This window comes from Suricata suricatta, chromosome 6, assembly GCF_006229205.1.
Source record: "Suricata suricatta isolate VVHF042 chromosome 6, meerkat_22Aug2017_6uvM2_HiC, whole genome shotgun sequence".
Taxonomy (NCBI): domain Eukaryota; kingdom Metazoa; phylum Chordata; class Mammalia; order Carnivora; family Herpestidae; genus Suricata; species Suricata suricatta.
This window is the reverse complement of record NC_043705.1, coordinates 18,837,742-18,859,353: the sequence shown is the minus strand read 5'-3', so window position 1 is coordinate 18,859,353 and position 21,612 is coordinate 18,837,742. Positions and strand designations below refer to the sequence as shown.

At 45.0% G+C, this 21,612-nt stretch overlaps 1 protein-coding gene, 1 non-coding gene and 1 pseudogene across 5 annotated transcripts in view; 2 read left to right on the top strand and 1 right to left on the bottom strand.

Annotated features, from left to right (window-relative positions):
- Positions 1–346: 346 nt before the first annotated feature.
- The window catches only part of GRAMD2B (GRAM domain containing 2B), a 72,238-nt gene continuing 50,972 nt past the window's right edge, over positions 347–21,612 (bottom strand). For 2 of the 4 annotated variants that reach the window (XM_029941810.1, XM_029941807.1), the window contains 11 exons: positions 20,178–20,244; positions 19,145–19,248; positions 14,528–14,623; positions 12,392–12,463; positions 12,216–12,296; positions 9,754–9,865; positions 8,897–9,019; positions 7,998–8,085; positions 7,006–7,110; positions 3,847–3,940; positions 347–1,544 (listed from right to left, as the gene is read on the bottom strand). In XM_029941810.1, coding sequence (XP_029797670.1) covers positions 1,503–1,544; positions 3,847–3,940; positions 7,006–7,110; positions 7,998–8,085; positions 8,897–9,019; positions 9,754–9,865; positions 12,216–12,296; positions 12,392–12,463; positions 14,528–14,623; positions 19,145–19,248; positions 20,178–20,244 — 984 coding nt within the window. In that variant the 3' untranslated portion in view covers positions 347–1,502. Of the gene's footprint in view, positions 1,545–3,557; positions 3,941–7,005; positions 7,111–7,997; positions 8,086–8,896; positions 9,020–9,753; positions 9,866–12,215; positions 12,297–12,391; positions 12,464–14,527; positions 14,624–19,144; positions 19,249–20,177; positions 20,245–21,612 lie in introns of those variants that run through there. The other 2 variants (XM_029941808.1, XM_029941806.1) reach the window with 1 other exon arrangement.
- Positions 15,610–15,714, top strand: LOC115295057. Its single transcript, XR_003910290.1, has one exon. It is a non-coding gene; the product is annotated as a U6 spliceosomal RNA (small nuclear RNA).
- On the top strand, positions 15,783–15,931 carry LOC115295139 (annotated as a pseudogene).

Sequence of the window (21,612 nt, the reverse complement as noted above, 5' to 3'; positions counted from 1 at the left end):
TGTAGAGACAATCATCACATTGAATCCTCACAATGACATTTTGTTGGTAGTTTTGGTCACATAAATGAAATGGGGGAAAATGGCCAAAAGTCTTCAGGTCACACAACTCATAAATGGGGATCCAGACATTGGGCACGATGCTGCTGATTTCAGAGCTCATGGTCTTTCCCTGTATCGCTGCAGCGCCAGACTTTCAATCATCTTTGAGTTGTGCAATGAATACTTGGGAGGCGGGAAGTACGGGCGAGTTGGAAGTGGTAGAGAAGAGGGGAGAAGCAGTTAAAGAAAAGCATATTGTCATAGTTAGAAGAGTTTATGAACGGACGGAACACAGCGTTACTAGCAGGACGGTTTAACCAGTGAGGATTTATTAACAGCCGGGGTGCACCAGGCACCGATCTTGTACAGGAGGCTGACACATCCAAGTGGTGTAACTAACTCATTTATTAGCGTATCTGATTAAAAATACATTTCATAGAAATGATTATAAAATGCATTGCTGATAGAAACAGAATATCATTTATATTACAGATCTTATGATACCTAAATAATTATTAATAAAAACCAGCCAACTCACATGGGAAATAAAAGTTAGCAAACCACCAGTTACTTCTTTTAGTCATGCTGAAATGGGCTTCTGTGTTCAGTACGGACATCCTGCTTTAAAACTAACGTGGTCCACCTAGGCATTGTAGAATTCAGTGTTTTGAATCCAGTATCAAATCACTATGGTATTTTTGGTTTAAAGATTAGTTTTGGATGCAGAGGAAGCTTAAATTAGTACTTGAGTCGCATGTGTCACAGATTCCTGATCTGGGGTGGATGCCGACCAGTCCAATTAAGTGTTAGTTGAACACGACACATGTGGGATTTTCTGATCCACTCTGTCATATTCCTGCGGGTACTCAACTGAGAAGATACACAGGTGATTTAAAGCAGAACAGCGCAGCGGAAGGGGGAAGGGACAAACGTGCTGGTGGTGGTTGAGGCGAGTCTGTCCAGTAGAGCTATTTCTTGCTGTTTTAGAAAGTCCTGGCTCACTCTTGAAAGCATCTTATCACGTTTGTTGGCACGGGATCTGTCCCTTAGTTTGAAGGTTGGTTCAGGGGGGTGTACAGGAGAGAAAAGGGGGCAGGAGAGGACTGAACAGGCTTGGAGTGGAGTGTGTTGGCTGCACAGTCAGGTTAACTGTGGAACCACGATCATCCACCAGAGTGTCCACCAAGGCCCCCACGGAGACCTCCAGGGATGGGTCTGTTTTCCTCAGGCAGCAGCACTGAAAACTTCCTCAGAGAGGCAGGGGCCATGTTTATTGCACAGGAACCAAAACGATCCCCCCCCCCCTTTCCTGAGCTGGAGACCTCCAAGTGCAAACACGGTGCGGGGGACGCCCGTGGGCTCGCTCCTCTGGCCAGCAGGGAGCGCTCCGCCATGCTGACTCGGGGAGCACCTTCTTCAAAGGGAAGCGCGAGGTATCATGTTGGCGGGAACAACGTGGTCCGTCAGTCACCATTCTCAAGCAGCTTCTGCAGGTTGTTTTGGATCTTCAAATAAGGAGAGAAGTTCCTGTTATTCAACAATGGAGGGGCGCCTGGGTGGCTCGGTTGGTTAAGCTCAGACTTTGGCTCAGGTCATGATCTAAAAGGTTTGTGGGGTTCAAACCCCACTTCAGGCTGTGGGCTGAGAGCCTGGAGCCTGCTTGGGATTTTGTGTCTTCCTCTCTCTGCCCGTCCCCTGCTCATGCTCTGTCTTTCAAAATTAAATATATATTTAAAAAAAACACAATGAAATATATCAAGGGCCTTTCTGCCATGGCCTATGTAATTCTGAGATTAATCTCTTCTACCTGGAATAAAAAGCTACCCATGGGTTCCGTTTAAATCAGGTAAATGCTCTTTAGTGGATTATCAACAGAGTTCTATTCCACTAAAGTGGGGGAAAAAAGGGCTAAAGAAAGAAAGAATGGCACTATGATAAAATGTCAGGAGAGACCAAGAGAAGTCAAATGGAAGAAAAAGAACAAAAGCATGGGCCACACCAAGTGTGACCTAAATGCAGAGACAGTGGGAAACTGATCCTTACAGAGCCTGGGTGTCAGGTGGTGTCTGATTCAAACATCCATGTTTAATACTTGCACAAGATACTACACATTTCCCAGATGACTGAATGTCAGAGGGTCCATGACGTGTTTTTGGATTTTGCGACTATTGTACAGTGTTGGGCCTTGAAAATGTGCTTGGTAGAGGTCTGTGATGGCAGTGGGGAACTCCATGGAACAAAAGAAAGAGAATATGTATGTGCTTTTGTGGAACAGTGTGTGAGGTCCTACAGGCACATGGGGTAGGAAAAGAGGAAAGGATCTAAAATGTGTGCCCCGAACTTAACCAAACAGAGAAAGTTTCATGTATGAAGTGGTCCAGTGCAAAACTACCCAGACGAGGAGTGGCAGAGGACAGGTCAGAACAGGGGTGGACTCTTCGTTGCTCCACCACTAGTGCCATTTGCAGAGCTAACAAAATATTCAGGGGCCTGGGGAGTTCAGTCGGTTAAAGCGTCCAGCTGCGGCTCAGGTCATGGTCATGGCTCATGAGTTTTGAGTTGAGCCCTGCATCGGGCTCGGTGCTGACAGCTCAGAGCCTGGAGCCTGCTTTGGATTCTGTGTCTCCCTCTCTCCCCCCCTCCCCTGCTCGTGCTCAATCGCTCTCTCACGGTCTCAAAAAAAAAAAAAAAAGTATTTACTCCACTACCCATGAAAGGCATTGCCTTCATTCTCTCATTCCCACTCTGGATCTTGTCTGCCTACCTCGCAGGACCAAACAAACAGAAAAGCAAGAATGGAAGGTAGAAAAAGAAATGAAAGGACTGATGAGCAAAATATATAAAATACACCTACAAAGACTAACTCCGGAGTGAAACCCAAAGTAAAACCAGGGGGTAGGTGCTATTTCACGGCCAGGCTGTGCCACACTGCTGCCAGACCGCTGGTAGGGAAGGGCGCAGATGCGTCAAAAAGAACAGTGAGCAGTGTGTGCAACGGGTAGCTCTGTAGAACTTGAGCATCTGCATTTTGCCCCTCACTCCGCTCATCAGTGCTCCCGCGGCGGGCCGGAGGTCTCCCCGCTTCCTGCGGGCCTCCTGGCCCAGGGGCTGGCCCTCCCGGAAGCCATGCACAAGACGCGGCCAGCAGGCTGCCTCTTGTGGCCAGGCGCTCCTGTTGTTCTGTCTCTCATTACAGCATGTGGTGCCCTGGCCAGGCCTGGCACAGGAAGGAAGCAGTGCAGGGTTCTCTGTGCGCTTCTGGCCACCCTATGCCGGAGTGAACAAACCGGAGAATTCACACCCTCCCTTCTCCAGGGCAGCACAGATGCCAAACATGGCTTAGTGTTTCATTTCAAAAATACAAAACCCAAAAAACTATCTTCAATTCTCAGCAATTACATTTTATTTATTTATTCTTGAAAGTGTATTTTGACAGAGAGGCAGAGAGAGAATCCCAAGCAGGCTCTGCACTATCAGTGCACAGCCCGACATGGGTCTTGAACCCACAAACCGTGGGATCATCACCTGAACCAAAACCAAGAATTGGACACTTAAAGGACTGAGCCACTCAGGCACCCATAGCATGAAGTATTTCTAAGGAGGAAAAGCAAAAGGTAGACCAATAAGGAAAATGAGATTGAAACCGAGGTCTTTGTGGAAATTAAAAAAAATGTTTTTTCACATTGACCACACAGTCCCCTGGCTGGGTTTGGTCATTCAGGCTGGGTGCTGCACCTTGAAAGTATTTAAGTAACCCCTGCTCTATGGCCACCAACAGGCACCCAACACAGGAAATAAATGAGTCACCTTTTCTAATTTCATTATGTTAGCCGTGAGCTCTTGGCAGAGGACCTCCACGTTTAATTGTACTTGTGACCCCAGGCCAGATGGTGCTGTCTGTCTGTAAGAACAAAGAGAACACACGGGTGGTTACGGAAGAAGTGGAGTGAACACAATTTAAATTTATGTGAGCAGAAAACTCCGTTATAGTAGTAGAGAGTGCGCCTTTGGCTTGGTAACGTCAGAAAGGCCCTGCAGGGATCCCCAAGACCAGCCGGGTCTCTTAAAGGTTCAGTGGGAAGTCTCTTAAGCTATTTGTGTTTAAGTGGCTGTGTTGTGCCTTGGCTTCCAAACAAAACCCAGGCCACTTTGCTCCAGCACTTGGCTTCTAAGACCTCTTTTGTTAACCTCCAATGTCCTCTCTGTCCCCACTGAGGCTGCAATTTGCAAGAATTACTGCTCTTCTCAGTCACAGACTTTTTTTTTTTATGGGAGGAGGGGCTGTTTATACTAGAACTTTTAGAATGTTTAGAAATGTCTTTAATCAAATGGATTGCTTTTGAAGTGTGAGACGTCTGTCATTCTTTGAGACCTGCCACACCACTGTAACTGCCCTGGTCTTAGAACGGCTGGAGTCCGGGTTTACCACTGGAAGTGGTTGCGGCCTGGGTTCTCCTCTTCCCAGGGTGGCACCGGCCTCCCCTACCAGCTAAGACTGGAGGATTTAACAGCTGTGGGTACACTATCCTGCAGAGATGCTCTCAAGCCATTGATTCGATTCTCACGTTAAGGTTTGGGAACAATGGCCTAGATCTTCTGTATGTTTCTTGGTTGTAATTTGTTTTAGGCATTAAGTTTTTTGATGGCAATGATGGGTCTAAGTATTTTACATAGGATCCGTTTTTCAGGTGGTAATTTACTTGGTAAATTACAATCATGTAAATATTAAACCAGTGAGATGTTTTTCTGTTTACTAGTACTAGAACAGTTTTTTCTTTATCCTTGATTCCTACCATTAAATCTTAGATCTCAAAAAAGGAAGCCGAATTGGAATGCTTCAGTGTTTAGCTGAGGGAACTGAGATCCAGAAAACTTACTGTACTAACGGAGCTGCTAAAAGGTATGGATTCTGCTACAACTAAACAATCCAATTACAAGTGTGGGTTTAGCTACCAGGCAGCGTGGCCGGAGCACCTTGGAGTAAGAAAGATGTGGGGAAGCTCAGGTCCCGTAAAAGCACTTTATGAACAGCTTGTTCCCGTCATGGGTGTTCTTGGCCTCATGTCATACATGATCTTTGTGATTTTTTTCCTGTAAATGATTATTTTTCAGATTGAACTTCTTCCTGAGTTGATTATTTACACAGTGAAGTGAAATGTTCCATTTGCCCTTGTTAGTGGAGTTTCTCCGTCATCATCACCAAGTCAGTGAAATGATAACAGGCCACGAGGTAACTGTTTCCTTAAAAAAAAAATCACCCTGGTATATGATGGTGAACTAGGAAGGAGCTCTAGATTTTTGCACACTCAGTGTGTTAACAACTGGAGTAAGGAGTATCCGTCTATTCCAGACTGTTCTTTAGGTTCTGTGTTGCTGGTTTAAGGACAGATGTATGGTTTCAAAATAACCCGGAAGCCCGCATCCATGTAAGCCACAGACAGGACTTTGGGGCAGTCGTCTGAGCACAACGCGGCCCGGAGTGGTAGAGCCTAATGGTCCTCCTGGTCTACATCCAGGCCGGCACCATCAGCCTCCCCGGGGAACTTGACAGAAATGCAAATTCTCAGGCTCTCAGATCTAGTGCCTCAGAAACCCCGGAGATGGGCCCTGCTGGCTGTTGTAACAGGCCATCCAGGTGATTTAGGTCCTGGCTGTCCCTCACAGCCAAGCCACTGGTGGGCTGGGAAGCCTTTCCTCGTTGTGGTCACACAGAGTTGCATCCGAGTCCTGACTTGACTACGAACTGTACAAGCTGTAGGATGTAACAGTCTCTAGCACATGGTACAGACTCTGTAAACAAGTATCCCTACTTCCAAAACTTGGGCTACAAGAATGCTTCCTAACATGGAGTGATTTGTTTTACTTTTTCAGGTAATGCATCAAAAGCCTTATGTGAATGGTTGTAAGGGCAAGCCCTCTAGGTCTAAATAGCTTTAATCAGGCCAGGCCTGCTAACAATGACTGATGAGGCTTCCGTCGGCAGGGCAGTGATAACTGTGGTTCAGTCACTGCCCTGCACCTGTTGTCTGTGCCCAGGAGCTACACCCCCCCCAAGGTGAGGGCCAGGAGACAGTCTCCCAGATCAAAGCTCATGAGACAGCAGTGTTCCAGAAGGCAGAGCCATGCTCCTGGCGGGCATGCCCCTACAGGATGAGGCCCCCCAAAGTCAGTGTGGAGACGAGGCTCCCACCACCGTGGGAGGAGCTGGCCACAGGCTTTGAGGGGAAGTCTGTGGTTCCCAGACCCATGCTGGCAAAGGCCGAGGGCACACTCCCAGGGTGGCCAAACAGGAGACAAAGAGGACAGGCCAAGGCAAGCGATGAATGCAGTACAACAGGCACTTTGTCACCGTTGTACTCCCCTCTGGCAAGAGGAAGGGCCCCCAGGCCAGCTCTTACATCGCCCCATTAGGGTGCCCCAGTTCAGTCAAAACCAAACAAAACATCCTCCCCCCAAAAAAACACCGTAAGGAAGGAAAATCTGCACAGGTGCATTCAGCTAATTACTAGTCAGTCACATAGATGTTCATAGTGGTCCAAAGTTTCGTAACTGTAGGAGTTCATATCAGATCTGATACATGAAAAAGGAGCTGAGGTACTTGAATTGCTTCTTTCCTATCCATGTCTTCACCCGCTGCCATTTTACTAAGATAAATTTTCCTGGTAAATGTTAATAAATAGGCCAAGGTCACAACTGAGTCTTAGGATCCTAGAACCAGAAAATGTCAAATCAGGCTTGTTTCTTGTCTTATCACTGGCAACACTTTAGCCACCCAAGAATGGTGCAGAGTCAGGGCATTCATTTCTGGGGCTCTCCTGCCTACGTCTTTCCTTCCCACAGACGCATGTAATAAAGTGTGGCGTACGGACTGGAGCCTTAGTTTAGGTTTGCTAAGGATGGTAAGCGCCAAACATGATGCTAGTCTCCAGAGCAAGCAGAGGACAGCGCTGGAGGGAAGCGTCTTACCCGTTATGATGAGTGTCCACAGTGGAGGTCAGGGACCCCAGCCTCTCCTCCAGAGTATTAATTCTGTATCTCATGTAGAAGGTCGAGATGATTAGCGCACAGACCCTGGAAAGGGATAGAAGAGAAATTCTCAATAGGATAATGAACTGATGTCCATAAAATAATCAACTCGGAGCCAGTGTTGTCCATTTAAGGCAAGATATTCACCAAAATGAACTTGCCAAAGAGACTTGAAGAAGGTCTTTTCTCCAACAGGCTGATGCTGGTCAGAAAACTCGAGGGCTAGAAAGGGATTTAAAATCCTCTGGCCCAGGTGCCTCAATTGACAACGGCCATCCGATAGGATTTCACAAGGCCATGCCCAAGGTGGATTACCCAGCCCGTGGTCCTCACTAGAAGGGCCTGGTCAGTGAGTGCCTAGTCTTGTTCTCTAGTGACTCACAAATTCCCTTCTTTATCTGGAAACCAAACTGGGCACGTCCTCCTTGGTTGTCAGGAACAGCCTAGAAGTGGGTCAAGCTATTTTCAGAAAAACAACTGATTAAAGACTGGAAGCTGAGGGCGAATTTTTAAAAGTCAATGCTTGAGTCTTCAATAAAAGGGATGATGGTATTTTAAAGTTGTTTTGGCTTCTATCCCGAGGACATGGGATATATGGGAAAATAAACTAAGGCCAAAGATGCTTCATAATTCACAGAACAATTTTCTAATGAATAGCAGCCACTCGGAACTTAGTTTTCTGCTGGATCTGGTACATTTTCGTTTTCCTTCTTCCCTTCTATTTATTTACATGAGGGGAGGAATATGAAAATGTAACCTAAGCCTAAGGTGGGGGAAATGTTGGAAGAAGACCCAAAAATTGTTGAAGCAAAGATCTGGATCACATTAGAGACAAACTGAAATTCACAAAGATTCTTGGATCCATGAGATTATTTTTTTTTAAAAAGCAGAATTATTTTCTTAGGTCCCTCCTAATAAATTCATCTACTTACACAATTGCGTAAAAGATAAGAATATGATGGAGAGTCGTACATGTCTGAGGCTTTACTTTGTTTAAGATTCCAATGGTTTCTGATGGACCTGTTGGGAGCGGGGGGAAAAGAAAAGGGAACAGTTTTAAAAGGACAACACACCTCCTTCATCCAGCAAAATCCCTATGGGGAAGAGGTAGTTGAAAGAGAAATTATTCCTGGGTAATAGAAATTGGAGAATATATGAAGTGAAGCCTTCCAGATAGCTTTTTAATTTATTTTTTAAATGATTATTTTTGAGAGAAGAGAGAAAGGGGGCAGAGGATCTCAACTAGGCTCAGCGAGGACTGCAGAGACCCAGATGTGGGGCTCGTGAACTCAGGAACCCTAAGGTCATGACAAAGCCAGAGTCAAATGCTTAACCAACTGAAACCAGGCGCCCCTTTCCAGGTGTCTTTTTACCCAGTAGTTTAAACTCCAACTCATTTCATCCAGTACAGACTTACTGAGAGCCTTCTCTGTGTTAAGCCCTGTGCTGGAGTGAATGGTAAACAAAAATGACACTGTCCTTGCCCTCATACCAGTATAACTGGTAACCACTTACAAGAATAATTAGTAAATCAATAATTTAGTACTTTGAGTTTTACCAGCAATTTTGGAATCATAATCTCAAAGTATTCAAAATAACAAAGGGACCTCCACAAAGGCTGTTTACCTTTGTGGTCCCCATAGTAAAAGTGCAGAACTGGGTGCTCTTGGTTGAATGAATCAATGACTTAATATGCAAGGGAAATAGATGTTCAGTAGGAAGGGGAAGTGGGAGTATGAAAGGCAGTCATAAAGTGAAATGTGAGGGCCCTTGAAAAGTTACAGGCAAACATGTGTCACCAACCCCTTTACCCCAAACATTCATTCCTTACCATGTGCGGGGGGGCTCTTGGCCTTTCCTTCAGGCACTCTATTCACATGGGCATCTGCCCGAGTGGGTTTTGTTTCTCCCTTGGAGACATTCAGAACCGTCTGGGATTCTGTCACGTGGAAATCTATCAAACCAAAACGGAGCTGGCTGAGTTTTCTTCCCAACGCATTTAAAAACAGGATCAACCACAAAGCAAGTCAATCTCACAACATGCAGAATGGCCAAGAATATATATGGATCTTCTCACAAGCTGGTTCAGTAGTTGGGTATTGAAATCCAATACTTAAGCAAGTAAGAAAATGATATAAAGACAGCCAGTCCTTAGCCCAGTGACTCATGGGGACCATTCAGCTCTAACAGTGAATAATATTACTGAAACAAGACGTAAGAAAGTATTTTATTTTTTTCTCTTTCAACCACCCTCACATTATGTTGATTTAAGAGACATTTATTAAATGCATATAAAGAAAAATGGCTTTTCACAATGTAGACCATTCTTTTTCCTAAAACTTTCAGAGTACCCTTTCTACAAAGTTCCTTGTCAATTTTATAAAAACTTTATTTTAGAGAGGAAAAGCAGAAAGGGAGAGCATGTCAAGCAGGCTCTGCCCTGTCAGCTCAGCACCTGACGCAGGGCTCGAACCCATGAACCATGAGATCATGACCTGAGCCTAAATCAAGAGTTGGTCGCTTAACTGACTGAGCCACCCAGGTGCCCCCTTCTCAACTGTTCATTGTAAATTAGTCCCTTCTTAATTGTTGATTCACTGACAAGGTGTTGTTTTCTGTTGGTTTTGTGTTTGTCTTTAAGGAGTGACATGAGGATGTGGAGCAGGACATTTTAGGAATTTCTCGCACCTCGAGAGTTCTCGGATTCAGGAGTCTGGGAACCAGAACTGCTGTATCCTTCCATGTCTTGCCGCCTTTGCTGAACTACTCCGTCCAGATCTGAGAATTCATCGTTGAAATCCTAAAGGGAAGCAACGCAGTGTACAAAGTCCGATTCCCCTCATGAGTCAGGCAGGCTTCTGGAACCCCCAGCCCTTTTGAGGAGGCCTAACCTATAAAATACTGAAAAGAAGGGAAGAAACCACATACCCCTGGGATTTCCCCCGGCACAACTGAGGATCTGGTTACTTGAAACAGATTTTTCTGGGCAGTTAGAATCCTGTCAACAGTGGCCAATTTGTTTGAAACACGAAATGTCTAGGAAAGAAAAAAGCTGAACTAATGATTGAAAAGCTTCCAGGATAAAACTGGAGAAATCTCTTTAGCACGTTGTAATGAGAAAAAGTGATGGACAGACATATATACGAGAAAAAATAGGTGTAAAGTTTTCTAAAATACAAGCTTTAAAGGCAATGGTACTCTTTAAAGCGTAGTTTAAAAAAAAGTATTGAAAAACAAAAGGAAAAATGGTTTTAACAAGTTAGACACTGAAAGGAAAGTTTTGGCTCTTTTTCTTCCTTTGCTGACTCCCTTAAAACGGAGTCAGTGCTATTACTCTTGAAATCCAGAGGAATTGATGGGGGGGGGGAAGCAGGGATGTTTTACTTTGTGTCTCATCCCCACCCCCCCCCCATGCTTAAGAACTGGAGGGACAAGGGTGTTATTAAAGTGTCCTGGGGCAGGTCCAGGTGGGTTGAAATTGTCACAATTTCAGTCACCCCCATATGAAGAGACTCCTCTGGTAAATAAATGACAACTCTTTCAGCTGACACGAGCTATCTTTTGCGTTTCAGTAACTTGTTTCCACTTCAGGCATGAATTTATAGGGGATAGAAAGTTGAAAAATTCAAGTCGCTGGGATTTAACAATTAGTGACTGAATGCCTCTCATCGGTCAGACAGTAGGCAAAGCTCCTCACATAGACAACCACACTCCGTCTGCAGCCACATCATGAGGTTGGCATTTTACTGGATGAAGAAACTGAGTCACAGCAGTTCAAGAGCTTGTCTGGTGGCATAACTTAGTTGGGTGGAGCCCAACTTGAAACCAAGTTTGGATTCTAAATCATAGGTGTTTCATTTTATTTGATCCTATTCCCCACTACTATTTTTCAAGGTGGTTTTTAAAATTTAAATTTTTTCATGTCATAAAAAAGACATTGTTGAAAGCATACAATTGAGTGGTTTCTCACACCATCACCCCTGTCTTATTTCCAAACGTTCCCATTACCCCCAAAGCGAAACCCTGGACCTATCAGTAGTCCCCCCTCATTTCTCCCGCCTCCCTCGGCAACCACTAACCCACTTTTTCTCCCTATCCCTGTCTGTTTGGGACACTTCATGTAAATGGAATCATCTGGTACATGGCCTTCTGTGTCTGGCTTCTTCACTTAGCATGATGTTCTCAAAATTCCTCAATGTTGTATGTATCAGTTCTCCTTCCGTTTTAGGGTCAAGTCACATTCTGTTGTATGGACATGGGACATTTTACTCATCCATTCAGCAGATGATGGAAATCAGGATTGTTTCTACTTTTTTGGCCATTATGAACAAAGCAGCTGTAAACGTTCTTGTACAAGAACTTTTTTATGTGACCACGTTTTCAATCCCTGTACTTGTTCACAGTTCTCAAAAAAAAAAAGATTTGTAGATGTTACAACCAGGGACTCCTACCATTACACCAAATGCATTTCAACATTTAATAGTAATCTGTTTGGGAATAATGACTTGAATAAATATGGCTAGAACTGGCTTGCGCCAACATGATAATGCCGTACGTGGAAAACTTGCACAAATGGGCGAAAACTACTTTCCACTGGAGATTTACTATATGGTCAACGGAATCTGAAGGAATTACAAGATCTCTTTCTCTTGGTCACTATAGAGTGCTTCTTTCACAGTTATTTCTGGATGTTCCTCATCTTTTCTACTAGGCTATAAAGTCTTTGAAGGCTGGAACAAGTTTTGCTTTTTCTTGGGAGTCCTTATAGCATACACTGGCACAGTGCCGGGAACATGGAAGACAATCAGTGATTTGTGGGGATGGATCATGCCCCTCCCCAAAAGTTGGGGACTCCCCTTAAAAGAACACTGACAAGCCAAGAGAGCAAGATTTTAGGATCACCTCTATGGACCCCCCACTCACCCAGACAGCCCACTATCCTGTTTCTGTTCTTTGGTAGGACAGCTCTTCGATCACTTGGAAAAAGTTGAATGCCTTCTATGCCCCCCTGTTCTTGAGGACAGAAATGCTCTGTGTCTTCAATTTTACCTCAGGTACTAAGGTCCCCGGGTCATGGTATCAGGAGAAGTTTAACTGTGGGACGCACGTTCCCTTTCTTTCACAATGAGATAGTTATGTAGGCAACTCACCAGAGGCAGAGATGAAGGGCGGTCTGCCCGGAAACTGTTTTCAAGAGAAGAGGGGTTGGGACTGTTTCCGACACTTGTGTTCTGAAATTAGTGCAACAGAAAGGAAAACCAGATCAGCCATGAAACCACAGGAAACACAGAAGAGTCACAAGTGGGCCTGGGGACGGTGTACTCACTTCTAAGTGCCCACACACAGACTTCAGTAGTTTGTAAGTGGAATCTCTGGAGAGCAGGGAGACAAAGATGTACTGGAAAACAAAACAGAGTGATGGCTGAACAGATACTGCCTGACAGAAGGGAGAGTGGAGAGTGCAGACCGTTGTCTGTATGTATTTACTTTTTCTTTTTTTCCACTGGTCTACAATCTCATTCACTGAGACACTCAGTTTTTATTCCGTTCCTGGAATAAACAAAATCTCCTCCCCCACAACGGCACCAAAACCTTTAAGCCTCCTGTAAGTAATAAAGAAATGATGAATGGCATGAAGACTCCAATACCCCGACACTGATGTCCCAAACAGGCAGGCAGGACCTGGAGACTGAAAAACCAAAACCAAAACAAAAAACAAAACGGCTAGTGATATTTGCTGGATCTTATTTAAAATGTGTTCCCCACTGCCTACCCCTTTTAAGGTATTTAAAATTCCCAAGGGTCTGCTTTCTCTGTTCTGACCTAGTTTTCCACTAAAAATTTCCCAGAGGCTCTCATAGGCTTGTTCTTTTTCAGGCCACTTCCAGAGTCTTCCTTGTACAAATATGGGGATTCTTCTAGTGGATGTTTCCACACATGGGAAAGAAGTGAAATCAGACTGGACAAGTAATTTGGTGACAAATGACATAAGGAAAAATGATTTTACCATAAAGGTACATTAGAGAAAATAACAAAACTCTTTCTCCATCTCTTGGAGCCACAAAATCTTTTCAGATCCCCTTTCCACAAGCTTGTGATTACCCCTTTCACTTGTCAACGAGAGCATGGGATATACTTTCCAAGCAGGTATGTATTCCAAAGCATTAGGCCTAGTTTCAGAGTCTGGCTCTGATACCCAGAAGTAACAGCCCCGCCCACTCTTGGCTTCAGTTTTCTTTTTTTAATTATTATTATTTTTGGCCAGAAAGGGGCAGAGGGGGAGGAAAGGGAGAATCCCAAGCAGACCTCATGCTATCACCCCAGAGCCCAAGGCGGGGCTCGATCCCATGACCCTGGGATCAGGACCTGAGCTGAAATCAAGAGTTGGAAACCTAACTGAATTAGGCACCCAGGTGCTCCCTGACTTCAGTTTTCTTGACACCTACCCCTCATAGGGAGCGGTGTGGAACAAATGTGAAAACGTATGCAAACTGTTCAGCATATGCCTGGTGAGAAGAACATGCTTATTAGCCATTAATACTTTTTTCAAAATATTGACATATTTCCTATCACCTCAGAATAGCCTCTTTTATCTTTCCTTCCCTCTTCAAATTATCTAGTATGGTTAGAAATGGAATTTAGCTTTTATGCTTTCATTAGAAATATTAGATAAAATATAAAAAAAAAGATTTCGAGGGGCATCAGGGTGGCTCAGTAGGTTAAGCATCGACTTGAGCTCAGGTCATGATCTCACGGTTCGCAGGTTCACGCCCTGCGGTGGGCTCTGTGCTGACAGCTCAGAGCCTGGAGGCTGCTTTGGATTCTCCCTCTCTCTTTGCCCCTCCCTTGCTCATACTCTCTCTGCCTCTCTGAAAAATAAACATTCAAACAATAATTTCAAGTGAAAAATGAGGAACCATACTATCCTACTCCCTCTGGCCAAGCTGAAATAAACACCTCTCCATGCAGATATTTCCGGTAGCACACGTCTGGGGTAACCCAGCAGTGTGGAGCAGCTCGCGGATTTCTGTATAGAAGAGCACTACTTAAAGCAACCTAGAAGCAAAGAGGCGCTAGGAACTGGCCCTGAAGCCTCACGTGTACGGCAAGAACAAGGTTACGTACTTGGGGTGGTTCTGGAGAAATACGAAGGAAAGGTTGTGGGGAGGCTGGCCACCTCACCCCAGGGGCTCGTCATTATCCCCTGCTGCACCCCATCAACAACGTGGTGGTGGGGGCTGTTTTAAATACTAAGTATTAAAGACACTGAATATATCAGTTTAGCCTGTTGTAAGAGATAATAGGGAAAGGGAAGGTGGGAAAGACTGTTTTTTTGATCTTGCTCAAGCAAGTATAATTAAGTCAGCAGGAAATTGAAAATTGTCAACAAGTATGTGTGAAGGGGAAACAACGCTCCAGCAACAGGACAAAGCAAAGGCACCTCGCTCTGAGGGGTACTCACCCGGTCTGTGACTGTTGCTATAATCAGGGCATTTGGCACCAGAAGGGCAGTTTTGGTTTTCTTTATTAGGGTGACGGAGAAAGCCGGAATAGAGATCTGAAACAGAATCAGAGAGTTAATACTGGTTCAGGCTTCAGAGAACAGGACTTCAAATCTTCGTATTCAAGGGAAAAATTTTTTCAAGTTTAAGAAATCAGAACCACCAGGAAGCTCTCCAGCCTCCCAGAAGAAAAGCCAGGCTCCTCAAAATTCCATTTACAAAGCCAGAAGGCAAATGTGCCTCAATAATTCTACGTAAGAGCTTGGTGGGAAACCTTCATCTCGAGACAAGGGAATGAATGCAAAATGCACAGTCATTTTAAAGATGGGCCCAAGGCTCTAAAGAAGTTACGTGCTTAGGGACATCCACTTGCAGTTAATCTCCACATACCCCGCTCTCCTGTATCCTTAGGCACATGCGGGTAGGGAAAACACTGAATAGCAACAGTAGACAGAAAGTTTGGGACCTGAATTCTCATCCGAGTTCTGAATAAAGGAAATATCATTTGAAACAGAATCTGGAGGCCAGAAGGGGGAGCTCTCGTGCCCCACCTCTGGTCTTTAGATGCAGACCCCAACAGGAAGAACCCCCCCGCTTTACTGCCCACCCCAGCTGGAAGAATTTCTCCTTGCCCACCAACAAGCTCAGCCAATAAGGAAATACCACATCTCATCCAATGAGAAGCCCTAAACTCTCACTTCTCTCCACTGGACTTGTGTTCAAAGCAACCCTTCCCTTTCTCTGTAATTTAACTTTCCTTCCTTTGATCTCCAGACTTGCCTATGATTTGTTGTAGCCTACACGTCTCAAAGTGCTATCCTTGCATAAACCCTTTCTGCTGATAAAAACAACTGGCTGTTTTAAGATCCACGCTATCTATGTGACCAACTCAACCTTAAAAGCTACCCTTTCTAAGCCTCTATCTTTTGATCTGTAAAATGGAGATAATCTTACCTGCTTCCCAGGATTTTCTATTGATTAAATGAGATAATAATATATAAAGAATGCCTAGCACTCCTTAAGAAAGTCAGTCACTGTGCTTGCTTAGGAAGCCTGTGCATAGACTAAAAGTAGAACAATACAGAGAAGATGAGCATGGCCCCCACACAGGGATGATGTGCACATTCCTGAAGCGGTCCATATTTAAAAGAACAAAAAGTCAGTCATTTCCTCATTTGTCTTCTAAAAAGAGATTGGTAAAAATAAAACAACTCAATCACTTCTCGGCCTTTTGGCTAAGATCAAGTGTAGTATCTGTTCTTATCAGTTTAAAATAAAACAACTCTACCTTTTTTGGTTCAAACAGAGAATTACAACAGTGACAACTGAAGTTACTACCATTTATTCCTTCCTATTCACCACATGAGAATGTCATTTAATTATGACAGTCCTAGGAAGCAGTTAATCTTTTTTGAAAAAAATTTTAACTTTCGTTTTGAGAGAAAGCAAGCAAGTAGGGGAGGGGCAGAGAGCAGAACAGAGGATCTGAGGCAGGCTCTGTGCTGACAGCAGTGAGCCCGATGTGGGGCTCGAACTCACCAACTATGAGATCATGCCCAGAGTTGAAATCAAGAGTCGGACACTTAACGGACTGAGCCACCCAGGCGCCCTGAGGCATTAATCTTAATGAGACATTTGCTATAAACTATTTTGCCAAAGAATTCTACCCTCTAAAATTCTGAAGTATGAGACGACTCGTAAGTTGTAAGTTGGGATACCAAGATGGATGATGATATAAAAGTGAGTCTAATTTTGTTTCTGAGTAGCGACACAAACACACAAACTAGGGGCTATACATTTAGGCTTGGACCACCTTTAAGAAAGTTTTCAACCAACAGCTTTATAAGTATAAAACAACAACCAGATCACATTTGAGAAATAAAGCGTAAGTCAGTTTTCAGTTTGAGCTAGATGGAAGCTGATACATGCATCTAATGTTACTGGCGTCTGCAAATACTGCTGAATGACCAAAGGGTCCTCATTAACTTAGGGCTGCTGTTTATGAATGTCTGTCCACTGTCGGGTGCTTACAAGATGTCCCTTCCTCGAGTGTACTGTTTGGTTGCCTTTAGTTCATACGGGATGGTGTTGGGCCCAGTAAGGAAAGTCGGCCACACCTCTGAAGTCGCAGTCTCCCTGACACCATCCTCAGAGGCGGGGAAGTGTACAAATCACGATCATGGTTCTTATTGCCCGCCTCCTGATCATTTCCAGTCCCCTGTCGCTTAGATTAGCTGTAGCACATCCAAAACACCCACGACCTGCTGTTGTCACGATCACTACTTTTGTTGTGCCAGTGTCAGGGGGAGATGACCATCAAGCCAAAGTATGACTTCATAAAAATAACTCCACTCTCCAGGGCGGTAGAAGCCCCAAGAGTCTGAAAGACGGCACAGCGCTTCATGGTCAAGGCAGGTGTTTCCACAACTGGGACAACAATGTACAAGCCAGGAATTTCCATTTGGTAACATGCCTTTCCCAATACCGTCCCCAAATAACCCGGGGTCAGGTGTCCCCATTCCATCCATCTGGACAGTGTGCCTCAGGGAAACAGAGTTATTTCAATGGCACCACACAGCTAAGAGGTAGAACTGGTCCTCCTTCCACAGACCTCTGCCTGACAGGATTTTTCGTTTTTATGTGTATTTATTTACTGTGAGAGAGAGAGAGAGAGAGAGAGCATGAGCAGGGGCGGGGCAGAGACAGAGGGAGAGAAGAAACCCAAGCTGACAGCACAGAGCCCAATACAGGGCTTAAACCCATGAACCATGAGATCATGACCTGAGCAGAAATCAAGAGTCGGACACTTAACTGACTGAGCCACCTAGGCTCCCCCTGACAGGGTGCTTTTGATAAGAAAAAGTCTTATGAGCAGAACAGAGACACAGTACAAGCAGGCCCTTCATACTAAACTACGCAGAAATGGCCCTAGTACTGAATGTATTGTCCAGTTAAGCCTCCCGGGGGTCCTCTGAGGCAGGCAGTCTATGTGCCTTCTGACACAGAGGAGGAGACTGAGGCCCAGCGAGGCTCACTCACTAGGTCACAGTCACACACCAAAGGAGATGTGTAGCCAAGACTTGAACTCATGGTTTGCGAGCGCAAGCCCTGTGTCAGACTCTGCGCTGACAGTGTGGAGCCTGATTGGGATTTTCTCTCTCTCTCTCTCTCTCTCTCTCTGCCCCTCCCCTGCTCATGGTCATTCTCTCCCTCTGAAAATAAACAAACTTAAAAACAAGAATTTCCCCATCCTTCCCATCCTTTAACAAAGACTAAGTCTTTGTTCACTAATGTCTCCAGCCTCGCTGCTCCCCTCAGAGGTGTAGGCTCGGTCTGAATTCCCGAGAACTGTCTTATCACGCTGAAGATCACTGCTACCCAACCCCTTTCCTACTGCTCGAACAAGTTCTTGTAACTGAGAATGCTAGAAAGACAGTGGAGCCCTGCTTAATGTTGCTTTGCGTTATCCTGATTCAGGTAAAACTTTATCAAAACATGTTTGTTTAAACAGAACTCGGTGTGACTAAGGAACAACATTAAAATAACATGTCTGACCTAAAGAATGGCACACTAGCCTGCTGACCCAACCCCAGACAAATGGAGAATTTCCACTGTCTGTGTTATGTGGTCATTATCTAGGAGACACCCAGGGGCTTTAGGGAGAATATTTAAATAAAACGTACCTACCACTCAACACAGAAAGTTTTCAGTCAGCGACTTCATGGATATAAAAGCTGCTATTCGTAATCATGAATCAGAGTGATTAAAAACTCATTAGGTCAGGCAAACCTAAGAAGGTGTTTCTCTGACTCTTCGCTGTGGTGGCCTGAATGACTGTGGTGTGACATCGCAGGTCAAAGAGAACGAATGTCAATTGGATGGAATTATCTGCTTCCTTCTTAGGACACAGTCCCAAAGTCTTCACTTTAGAAGGCAGTGCGCTGGGAAAACGGCCAAGTCCTTCAGGCCACCCTCCCTAACAGCTCACGTGTCTCGGGCCTGTGCTCCCCCAAATCTGTTTTATGAGAAGGACAGTTGTCACCTGCGGTCCACGGGGGATAGTGGGTACCTGACTCTCTCAGACCAGGCCTTAACTGTTTCAGGTCCTGCTCAGCTGGTGCTGGTGATGACACAAAGTGAGTTTTAATTGCTATCTACTGATAGGCTTGTTTTCCTATGTGTCTCTGACGGTAACTGATAGGTACACAGTGCAAGAGTCCTTATTTATTTTAAAAATGGTTTGGGTGTAATATATGCCTTTGAAACAAATTATGGCACACTGTAAATGAACAACCGTGAAAGTCCTCTGGTGACATCCGGGGACAAAGGCTTTAGCATAGAGTTGTGGGAGAGATATATGGATATAAGGAAATACATAGAGTGGTCGTTAGGGAAAAGGGAACTTCGTGTCCTTTAGAGGCATTCAGAACCTGCAGTATTTGGAATCATGCTAAAGGGAATAAAGATATAAGGATATCATAATACAAATATTTAGAAACACTGTTACACGGAAAAGAACTGCTATTCACAATATATAATAAAGTGCATCACTTTCTTTAAAAAAAAATTATACCAACCTTAGTGTCTTTTCCGAAGACCTTGGAATGAAAACAAATCCAGTTTTCTGACACAAAGAGCTTCCCCTGGTATAGTATCTCTTTCTGTAGAGCACAGGTAAAACCTGGGGAAACACACAGAAGAGCATTTAAGAGTTTCCACGTAAAGGAAGAATCGCATACGTATGGTGGAGACTCAGATTGGCAGAGATAATACACCCGTACTCCAACCATCTTTCACCTGTCAGTCATCTTCAGCGGAATAGAGATATGGGGAGAAGGGTTTGTGTTTTAATCCACAGCCTTACACACACGAGTATAACAATATAATCGCAAGACAAGGCGATCACTTGCGAATGAGAGCTCCAGAATGGAGTTTCAAAACCTCCTCTACTTAGGAATGAATGTATGTCACTTCGTGCTAATGGTGACACTCCAGCCCCTCCTTCCCTGAGGCTGTCACTAATGACTCCTTTGGAAATGGATGATCTCACTGTGGGAAGACCATGTGACCTACATGTGTGGCCATGATGCAAGGAATCCAGCATCCTGCCTTTTACGTTTGTATCCTGAGAGGCGAGATTGGAACCCTGGTCCAAATGGACCAAGGAGGACTGAGCAGGTGCTAAGTGGCATGCTGGACAAGGTGTTCCGGTGCAATAATCACGCCGTATGTGCGCCTCAGGGACGGACACGTGTCTGCGCATTAGAATCTGTGTTTCCTTTCAGCCATCTTCTAGCAGCCTCTCCTCCTCCAGTCTTGCTCTCTTCAATTTCAGGACAGCTCAAACACGGTGCACGGCAGCACTGACTCCAGAAGGTGAGGAAATCATTCCGGAATCACCTTGGAGGGTTCCCTGGCATGTGGAGGGATTCAGTTTCCTATTCTACTCTCTCACCTTTCAAGATGCTTGAGGGAGGCTGAATGAAGCTGCCGTCACTCTCACATCCTAACTTTCAAATCCCTGTTCCCCTTGGTTCCCAGACAGAGCCCCCTTTCTGTCCCCAGAGCAGCCAGCACATTTTCACAACAGTCCAGCAGGTCAGAACTTACTCTGCCTCAACGGCTCCTCAGTTGGGACATCAAGAAACAGCTTATGGAAGTGCATGTTGGCCTTATACTGCAACGAGAACACAACACAGGTGTCACCGCTCGCATTTCAAGTTGTAACTTCGGTCTAAATTAGTTAACAAATTTCCTCTCCCTTAATATAGGATTGTTAGGAATTCCTTCTCTCTGATCTTACAGTCTTCAACCCAACCCTTCAAGGAAGGCAGGGCACAGACATTTCATTTTCCAACAAGATTAGTGACCTGCTGGCTAGACAGACATGAGCAATCATGTTGCAGCCTTCTGCCAAGGTGGCTAACAAGGATGTCCCTATGGAACAATGTGACATGTCCAAATGACACGGAACACCAAGGGATCTCACCAGGGAAGGCAGTAGATCCCAGGGCACTAAGGATACAAGGACTCTTGGAGGACAGCAGTGCTTAGAAGCTCACATACACCTGAGTTCAAGTCTTGGCTACACGGTTCCTTGGTGTGTGACTGTGACCTAGTGCGTGAGCCTCGCTGGGCCTCAGCCTCCCCCTGTGTCGGAAGGCACACATACTGCCCACCTCAGAGGACCGGCGGGAGGCTTACATGGACAATACAACCAAAACACCCACAACCACTACTTTTGTTGTGAGGACTTATCCTTAGCCAGTATCGGGGGAGGATGACCCTCAAGCCAAAGTCAGACTTCATAAAAATAACTCCACTCTCCAGGGCGGTAGAAGCCCCAAGAGTCTGAAAGACGGCACAATGCTCCATGGTCAATGAGGCAGGTGTTTCCACAACTGGGACAACAACAATGTACAGCCAGCAATTTCCATTTGGTAACATGCCTTTCCCAATACCGTCCCCAAATAACCCGGGGACAGGTGTCCCCATTCCATCCATCTGGAGAGTGTGCCACAGGTAAACAGAGTTATTTCAATGGCACCACACAGCTAAGAGGTAGAACTGGTCTTCCGTCCGCAGGACCTCTGCCTGACAGGATTTTTTAAAATGTGTAATTATTCTGAGAAAGACAGAGAGAGTGAGCAGAGGAGGGGCAGAGACGGAGAGAGAGAAACTCAAGCAAGCTCTGTGTTGTCAGCACAGAGCCCAATATGGGGCTTGAACCTATGAACTGTGAGATCATGACCTGAGCGGAAATCAAGAGTTGGACACTTAACTGACTGAGCCACCTAGACACCCCGACAGGATGCTTTTGATAAGAAAAAGTCTTATGAGAACAGAGACAGTACAAGCAGGCCCTTCATGCCCAACCGCGCAGAAGTGGCCCTAGTATCGCCGTAAGGAAGAGCTTTAGAACGGTCCTCCAGGTGACAGATGGTCCTCACAGTCAACTACTTTATAAACACCTAATGTAAAGTAGATAATCTCATGCTGCTTCCTCAAAGTAACCTGGATTAAAGTGAGGTATTCCAAGGGGGCT